Source organism: Pinus tabuliformis, chromosome J, assembly GCF_031772625.1.
Source record: "Pinus tabuliformis cultivar Carrire ecotype Pingquan chromosome J, CPIR1, whole genome shotgun sequence".
Classification (NCBI taxonomy): domain Eukaryota; kingdom Viridiplantae; phylum Streptophyta; class Pinopsida; order Pinales; family Pinaceae; genus Pinus; species Pinus tabuliformis.
The window spans coordinates 243,090,800-243,100,929 of NC_142295.1; the positions used below are offsets into that span (position 1 = coordinate 243,090,800).

At 36.2% G+C, this 10,130-nt stretch overlaps 1 protein-coding gene across 1 annotated transcript; it reads left to right on the forward strand.

Moving 5' to 3' along the window:
- The first annotated feature begins 3,743 nt into the window (after nucleotides 1–3,743).
- Nucleotides 3,744–4,709, forward strand: LOC149226659 (uncharacterized). The gene has a single exon (XM_089380261.1). It carries the CDS (start codon nucleotides 3,744–3,746, stop codon nucleotides 4,707–4,709), a length of 966 nt encoding a protein of 321 aa, XP_089236387.1.
- Nucleotides 4,710–10,130: the final 5,421 nt, after the last annotated feature.

Here is a 10,130-nt window from a genome sequence, read left to right on the forward strand (position 1 = left end):
GGATTAAGAGATAGTGTCCCTAGCATTATTTTGTCATTGCTAACAAGTAGGGTCAAGAGTAAATGCTTCAAAACCCCAATCGCAATTGAAGAAAATATCACCTTATGCAAAAATTGCTTGAACTCTTATATGCACTCCAATGTGCCAAATTTGTTGTACATGCCCACTACTAAATTCTACACCCAACAATATATCTACATCAATATTACCATGTATCATGTGATATCCCACATGCCCACTATAGCATTTTATGCCCAATAGTCCATGTTAATAACAACATGCATTATACCAACCAAACAAATAATCACCTCATGGATACCAACGATATCAAATCATTTCTCCAATAGTATGAACGTTCTTGTAATTTATATGTGTTCCTATGTATATTATGCATGATGTGAAGCATAGCATCAAGCATAGACCATAGAATAATTGTATTTCCCTTTCTCTTGCTCTTTATCACAGAATGTCCACACAAAAATAAAAAGTATTGTTACATTCTAGTTTGCTTTATTCATAACTTATTCAATTTTTCCATATGTTTATGTCCATGCTACTATTAATCCAAGGGGTCATTTGAATCTACCACCATCTTCTAAATGGCCCAAATCTTGCAAGATGTACAAGCCCTTTTGGCACCTTTTTCAATCCATTCCATGCATTTATGGAAATTCAGGAGTATAGCTCAAAATAAGCTTTGTAACAATCCAAAGAATGCTAAAAAAATTGTATGTGAAATTTATCACCCAAATAAGTTGATGTTCCAACTAAGATCCTTGAGGTCCACCTTCCTTTCATCACATCAAGTATTGTAGGGTTTTTGGATCTTAGGGGTTTTGCCTCTTAGGGATTTTGGCATTATGATAAAAATGTAGGTTTTAGCATCATGTTTTGGTATTTTTTATGAATAAGTGTGATCATCACATCTTTGCTTAGAAATGGGCCACCATTATTCTTGAAACATTGTCTTGGTATGTACACTATAGTGTTCTTTTACCATTGATTCATTTATTACGCCATAAGGCGTTCCCTCTTAAATCAACTCCCAAATTGTTTTTCTGTCTTAATTTTAACCGTTAGATCCATTGTTAGATGATTCAACAATGGTCTGCTGTCCAATTTAATTGAAAAACATTAAATAACTTTTAAAATATAAAATTAGTTAATTAAAAGTTTAATTAATTCTCATTACTCGTGCTCGGGCAGATAGCGGCTTTGCTGTAGAGAAGGACCGAATACCTTCTTATTGCTCTAGGAGGATATGAGGAGGGCCACGAAGGGCAGGGAGGTAGTACCTTCTTCTTTACTGCAGGATGAGGAGGGCCACGGAGTGCAGGGAGCGAAGAAGCAAGGAAAACACTACAATTTGCTCCGTGATTCGACTAAGAGAATAGCTCTGCAACTAGTTCACCATTGGGGTTACAGATGCAGGTTCTTGGATGGTTTTCTACGGTCGCCAGGCCCGGTAATACCTCAGCTCATTATTCTGAGAGTTAACTTCTTTCCTTTCCTCCATCTTTCAAGCAGTAACCCTGTCATAATTTTTCTGTTGCAGCAGCGGGGAGGTTTGCTTATTATTTTTGTCTTCACCATCAGAAATGCGGGTCTATCGCAGTCTGGAGGTGACCGATTCCGCCACCTCACTCGACTGGGTTGAGACCTTATTCATGAGGGTTCAAATTCACCAAGGAAACTCTGCATTCCTCTGTCGACAGAGGTATGTACCAAGGTTTAACTTTTCATCTTAAAGAGTTTGGAAACCCTAATTCAGTTTTATATTTCCTACAGGACTCCGACAACTCTCAAAATGGGTGGTTCGAAAGGAATGCAGTACTAATTCTCAATCTGCTTCGAAATTCACAATCATCAGTTGGGAAGGTTCGCTTTGCAACCAAATCCTCGCGCAACCTCAGGTAAGGTTTTATATGCAACCAAATCCTCACACAACCTCAGGCAAAGTCCAACCATTAAATATATTGTATTCAAAATTACTGGGTTCATCAAGAAATTTAATTCCTGCTTCCTTATCGCAGCATGAACAATGGCCATGGCGACCCTAGGTCTCAGCCCCACAAGTAATTCTAATTTCATCTTTCTATCAGTTATGCTACACATATTTCCAGGTCTGGAAATCAACTCACTCGCTGCTTCTCAACTGCAGGTAAACTTGTCAGTAGAATTACCTAAAGGAAAGGTTTCACGTTTGCTCAAAATGCCCAGGTTCTCACACAACCCTCTGACATGTATGTTGGAGGTTGTCCATTATTGGACAAACCCTCCAAGGTTCTAGTTCTCTTATTATAAATTTTCTTTCTATAAAATTATTGACAAATCTTTCCATGAAATCATAAGTCGTTCTGAATTTTCTCACTATAGTTAGTCAATTTCTAATATAATTATTCAGTGCTAATGTTAGCAGTCGTAATTCTCCAGTCCTTCTCTGCTGGATTGGTCCAACCATTAAATATATTGTATTCAAAATTACTGGGTTCATCAAGAAATTTAATTCCTGCTTCCTTATCGCAACGTAAGCAATGGCCATGGCGACCCTAGGTCTTCATCGATAATTGTTTGCAAAGCTCTGGTTTCTTCTTTCTATAATGGTTCGTGTTTATGTCTCCTCTACTGCTCCATTGGTGTATCAACATTTATGGTCATTTCTCGGTTGCAACGTTACAACTGAGTTATTTTAACTTCGAAGAGGACCCAACCATCATATGCATAATTTTTGTCAAGATGTTATTCCCCTGTTTTTGGTCAGTTTTTCTTATTGTGGGTCATAACTCCTAAATCACAGGTATTGAATGGAGACACTCTGTTGTCTTAGGATTTTATGGGGAAACTCTGTTTTGCATTGCAAATTTGAGTATATTTTAGATCGAGCAAGAGATTTTTTGTATTTAAATATTTAGCGATTCAAATATAGATTCTGGATTCACTCCAGGTAGATTTTGATAGAATCTCAATGATAGGAGATTCAAAACATTTGTATGCTTTTAATTTATGTTCAAATTTGCAGTGAAAACTTACAATCAAATATTTCTATGACATTTTTCTCTTTTGTTTTCAATCTTTTATTAAATAAACATTATGGTGTAAAGCATATTACAAAAAACTTAAAAGTTTGATGGGATTCAGGAATTGGAAAAACCGAGTTAGTACTGGAATTTGCTTACAGATATGCACAGAGGTATAGGATGGTATTATGGGTTGGTGGAGAAGCTCGTTACCTGAGACATAACTATTTGAATCTGTCTCGGTTACTTGGGTTGGATGTGAGTAATGAGACACATATTGCCTCATAGAAAGGTAGGAATAAGACATTTGAGGAGCAGGAAATGGAAGCCTTGCAGAGAGTGAGAAAGGAGCTTAGTAGAGACATTCCTTGCCTTCTTGTGATTGACAATTTGGAGAGTGAGAGAGATTGGTGGGATAGTCGGGACCTTTTGGAGCTTCTTCCACGTTTTGGTGGAACAACGCATGTGATAATTTCTACTCGACTCTCCTGTGTGATGAATCTAGATCCAGTGAGGCTGTCATACTTATCAAGTGTGGAAGCTATGTCTTTGATGAAGGGAAAGAGGAGGGATTTTTCAGTAGTGGAGCTTGATGCGCTAAGAACAATTGAAGAAATGTTGGGTTAGTTAACATTAGGCCTCGGGATCGTTGGTTCCATCCTATCAGAGCTTCCCATTACACCTTCTAGACTCCTTGATATCATTAATAGGGTGTCCTTGAGAGATATGTTATGGAGTATTCGAGAATATTCAACTTTGAGAAGTCATCCCTTTCTTATGCAGCTTCTGGATGTATGCTTCAACATTCTTGATCATGCAAATAAACCAAAGAAATTAGCTACCAAGATGTTATTGGTTGGTGCTTGGTTTGCTCCTTACCCTATTCCTATCTCTCTTCTTTTAATTGCAGCACACAAGGCTCCTGAAAGAGCAAGTGGATTGCAGCTACAGAAGAAATGCCTGCATGCAATTGGTTTTTGTTGTAGGGTATCTCAGATAAGAAAATCAGAAGTAGAAGCATCAACTATGTTGATTAGATTTGGTATTGCAAGAAGTAGCACCAGAGAGGGATGGATTAACATGTATGAGATGATTCAGTTATATGCGAGAAAAAAAGGAGGCAACTCCACTGCCAGAGCTATGTTCCAAGGTGTTGGTAGCAGAGGGGCAATCTCCCTACATTTAGAGCATTTATGGGCAGCTTGTTTTCTTGTACTTGGATTTGGAAATGACCCAGTGATTATAGAACCTAAGGTATCTGAATTACTTTCCTTCATTAAAAGAGTAGCAATTCCATTGGCACTTCATTCTTTTACTTCCTTTTCAAGATGCCAGGCAGCTTTAGAACTTCTACGTGTCTGCACCTGTGCCTTGGAGGCTGTCGAAGAGTCCTTTATTTCTCAAGTGCAAAATTGGTTGGATAAATCCACATGTTGGAGAATGCTTGGTCGCGCTGATACTAAATTGGATGAGTATCTCTGGCAAAATGTAACACTTCTGAAGGCTTTGCTTTTGGAAATGAAGGCAAAACTAATTCTCAGAGGTGGACTATATGATGGAGGGGAGGATCTCTGTAGAACCTGCATCAGTATCAGAACGATAATGTTGGGTGTAGATCATCCTGACAGTATAGCCGCTCAGCAGACACTAGCCAAACTTGTCAGATACCAAACAAATATTAGAGTTGGGTAGATGATAAGTTTGATTAATGCGATTGACATACAACTGTGGAATATGCAGGCAACATTCCGGTGCTCACCAAGTCATTCCCCTGTCATATGTTTATTAGTGAAATATTATTCAAAAAATTTTGCATGTTGTTTTATTTTGTTCCTCTATTTTTTAGGAAAATTCACTATCCTTTGTAGAGGATATCACTAATTCAAATGCGATACAATTCAAAGGGCTTCTTCTACTAAAAAAAAAAAGATTATGGAAGACCATCAAATTGCCAAAGGACAAATTAAATTGTGAGCGGGGGATGATTGTAAGTCGTGACATTTATTTATTTTTTTCTTCTTTTACTCCCATGTATTTCCTACTTATTTAGTGAATATTGGGAAAAAGTTAGATGTTGTTGGCTACAATTTTGTTCATTTGTATGCTTTTAATTTATGTTCAATTTTGTAGTGAAAACTTACAATCAAATATTTCTATGACATTTTTCTCTTTTGTTTTCAATCTTTTATTAAATAAACATAATGGTGTAAATCATATTACAAAAAACTTAAAAGTTTGGTGGAAGATTACGGAGAACCATCAGATTTCCAAAGGACAAATTAAATTGTGAGCGGGGGATGATTGTAAATTCCGGGGATGATTGAAGAATTGGATTGAAGTTCATTGAATTCTGAGTTGGGATGATTGGGATGATTGAATTATGAAGTTCACCCCTGCACACGCCAATTGCAATGTCTTGGTAGTCTTTGAGACCAAATCCTCGCGCAACCTCAGGGAAGGTTTGATCTGCAACCAAACCCTCACACAACCTCATGCAAGGTCCAACCATTAAATATATTGTATTCAAAATTACTGGGTTCATCAAGAAATTTAATTCCTGCTTCCTTATCACAGCGTGAGCAATGGCCATGGCGACCCTTGGTCTCAACCCCACAGGTAATTCTAATTTCATCTTTCTATCAGTTATGCTACACATATTTCCGGGTCTGCCAATCAACTCACTCGTTGCTTCTCAACTGCAGGTAAACTTGTCGGCAGAATTACCTAAAGGAAAGGTTTCATGTTTGCTCGAAATTCCCAGGTTCTCACACAACCCTCTAACATGTATGTTGGAGGTTGTCCATTATTGGTCAAACCCTCCAAGGTTCCAGTCGCTTATATATGATTTTCAGTTCTCTGAGAACTATAGATAGGGATTTGCTATCCAGCACAGTTGCCATGGGATTTTTGGATTGTTCGAGGAAATTTACCCTCAAAGGAATTTTCTCTTTAATTAGATTTATGTATTATACTCCTGTTAAGTTTCCCCGAAAGTGTACTCCCGTGAACTTGAGACCTGTAGTTTTTATGAGCACTGGGATTGTTTTATGACTGATAATGCCATTTAAAAAGAGATCAATAAAATTTTCTTTTTATAAACTGCTTGACAAAGGTTTCCATGAAATCATAAGTCATTCTGAATTTTCTCACTACAGTCTATCAATTTATAATATAGTTATTCAGTGCTAATGTTAGCAGTCGTAATTCTCCAGTCCTTCTCTGCTAGATTTTTAAAGGGTTTTGAGCATGCATGCAATTATGATTATATTTTTTTATATTACTCCTACGCCTTAGGGTCTTATACAGAGGCCTCCCTCTGTAACATATTAGTGTTCTTAATTCGCCAGGTTGAACAAATCCGGAAATGGATTTTAAAAATGGAATGAGATTATCTGCAATTTTGATGTATGCCATTTTCCTGGCAGTTTACACTACTATATGGACAACTATGTTATACTTTTGTTTGTTTAAGGGTGGTTAGCCCAACTTCGACTTTACTATTTCTTTATGTAGTTATGCATACTTGGAATCTTTTCTTCTAGATGTGATCAATAAATTTTTATACGTTGTTTCTTAGTTTCACCTGTGCGGCTATTTTCTAGAATTGATACGTAAAGATCTCAGATTGAAAATGTTCCTTACTTCGGTTAATGACACCATTACATAATTACTCCCAAATCTCCAGTCATGTTGTGAGTGTTTTTTTAAAGTATCTTACTGCGGTATGGTTCCTCACTAGGTAGACCCTATCGCCTACAATATCCCTCTTTATTAAATGGTAGAATCTATTATTACTGCAGTTATTCGGGCTTTCCAATATTCCAAGTATTATATTTCCTCTATATATATGTTTAGTCTAAATATTGTGCCCTAGTACTGATGGTTGCTTATAATGTATTTTGGCTTAGTATCTACAAAGTCAATTTATAGAATGCAAGATATATTTTCCTACTTCCTTCCGTTGAGTTTCTTTTCTTAATATGGAAATTTGGAATTGAACCTAGCCCTGGGTTCTGCTCACTCATCCCCCAGTATTCACATCCTAAACTTAAGAACATTTTTTGGGCTGCTGGTTAGTTGTCTTGGCCCAAAAAATAACTTTTTTCTCTTATTTTTAAATAAATTTACCACCAAAGATAACCCTTTTGTGGAACCTTGCCCTCAACAGGATAAACTATTCAGCCAAAAGGAAAAATCAATCCAATTGGTAGTCTTAACGATCAAGTTAAACAAACAGTACTAAAAAGACAATAGGTTACAGAGTCATTAAATAACACTGTAAAAACTGTGTCATATGATGTACCTGTTCCTTTCTAATAGAAATCTGGAATAGCTAGCCCTGTCTTTTGTGGAGACTGCCAGTCATATATGTAGACAGATAGATCAATAGATGTTAGTGTGAGGCTCCCTCTGTAACATATTAGTGTTCTTAATTTGCCGGGTTGAACAAATCCAGAAATGGATTTTAAAAATGGAATGAGATTATCTGCAATTTTGATGTATGCCATTTTCCTGGTAGTTTACACTACTATATGGACAACTATGTTATGCTTTTGTTTGTTTAAGGGTGGTTAGCCCAACTTCGAATTTACTATTTCTTTATGTAGTTATGCATACTTGGAATCTTTTCTTCTAGATGTGATCAATAAATTTTTATACGTTGTTTCTTAGTTTCACCTGTGTGGCTATTTTCCAGGATTGATACGTAAAAATCTCAGATTGAAAATATTCCTTACTTTGGTTAATGACACCATTATTGGTAATATTTTCTTCTAGATGTGATCAATAAATTTTTATACGTTGTTTCTTAGTTTCACCTGTGTGGCTATTTTCCAGGATTGATACGTAAAAATCTCAGATCGAAAATATTCCTTACTTCGGTTAATGACACCATTACATAATTACTCCCAAATCTCCAGTCATGCTGTGAGTGTTTTTTTAAAGTATCTTACTGCGGTATGGTTCCTCACTAGGTAGACCCTATCGCCTACAATATCCCTCTTTATTAAATGGTAGAATCTATTATTACTGCAGTTATTCGGGCTTTCCAATATTCCAAGTATTATATTTCCTATATATATATATATATATATATATATATATATATATATAGTCTAAATATTGTGCCCTAGTATTGATGGTTGCTTATAATGTATTTTGGCTTAGTATCTACAAAGTCAATTTATAGAATGCAAGATATATTTTCCTACTTCCTTCCGTTGAGTTTCTTTTCTTAATATGGAAATTTGGAATGGAACCTAGCCCTGGGTTCTGCTCACTCATCCCCCAGTATTCACATCCTGAACTTAAGAACATTTTTTGGGCTGCTGGTTAGTTGTCTTGGCCCAAAAAATAACTTATTTCTCTTATTTTTAAATAAATTTACCACCAAAGATAACCCTTTTGCGGAACCTTGCCCTCAACAGGATAAACTATTCAGTCAAAAGGAAAAATCAATCCAATTGGTAGTCTTAACGATCAAGTTAAACAAACAGTACTGAAAAGACAATAGGTTATAGAGTCATTAAATAACACTGTAAAAACTGTGTCATATGATGTATCTGTTCCTTTCTAATAGAAATTTGGAATAGCTAGCCCTGTCTTTTGTGGAGACTGCCAGTCATATATGTAGACAGATAGATCAATAGATGTTAGTGTGAGAAACTACACTTTTTTCATCCTTTCTTGCAATCACACATTGACATGAAAACAAGCTATGGTCTGTCACAAAACATCATATCAGAATTTTCCATCTTTTCCTCACATGCCCATTCGCGTTTCTATATATGGAAAGAGGTAACAAGTTTTCTAAATATTCAAGCAGATGTGGATAGATCTTCGATTGGAAAATGTACTACATTGGTTCGAGAGACAAAAATAAAATAGGGCACTTCCTTTCTACATCATTTGGGGTATTTATAGGAGCAGGAACACCAAAATCTTTGAAGAGATTGTCCCACAAGTGAGAAAAACAAACCTGAAGATTGTGGAATATTTCAAGGAGATTGGGCCTTGGTGTCAAAAATCACATAGGAGAATGTGTTGCAATAGAGAAATTGATTCGTCCATATGGGTGGGCTATTTTGATGGTGTTTCAACAAATGGAGTATGTGGGTGTGGGGCAACACATTGTTTTGGTTTCCGCGTAATGCTATCACTTCAATTGGTTTGGGGGTGAAGGTACAAATAACATAGTTGCTTTCTCTATGGGGTTACTGCGTTGTGCTAGCTGGATGGCAATAGAGAAGATAGAGGTTGTTGGTGACTCCAAATCAGTAATTGAGTGGGTACAACGGTGTTCTGCTTTTGGTCTGCCCTATTTATATCACTGGAAGCAACAAATCAGATATTTGAAGCCGTCCTTTAAGAACATCTCCTTCTCCCACATATACAAAGAGTAGAACAAGGTGGCCTATCTCCTATCCAAAGGAGGGTGCACTGTTATGTCGAGTGTTATCTCCTATAAGACCTTCATCAATAATTGTTTGCAAAGCTTTGGTTTCTTCTTTCTATAATGGTCGGTGTTTATGTCTCCTCTACTACTCCATTGGTGTATCAACATTTATGATCATTTATCAGTTGCAAGGTTACAATTGAGTTATTTTAACTTCGAAGAGGACCCAACCATCATATGCAAAATTTTTGTTAAGATGTTATTCCCCTGTTTTTGGTCAGTGTTGCTTATTGTGGGTCATAACTACTAAATCACACGTATTGAATGGAGACACCCTGTTTGTCTTAAGATTTTATGGGTCAACTCTGTTTTTCATTGCAAATTTGAGTAGATTTTAGATCGAGCGGGAGCTTTTTTGTATTTCAATATTTAGCAATTCAAATATAGATTATGGGTTCACTCTAGACAGATTTTGATACAATCTCAATGATAGGAGATTCAAAACTATGCAAATGTAAAATATTTCTTATATAAAGGACAATTGGTTTTTTCTGTGTGAAAAAAAAATTCAAATCAGAATTTAAAGCTTTGCAAACTTGCTCCCGACTGGAGATCACAATGATTGCAAAGTAATGTTCACAATGTGCCTTTGTGGATGAGACATTCCAAAACACATCGATAAAAGTTTAATCGTTTGATATTAATTAAATTGGATTATT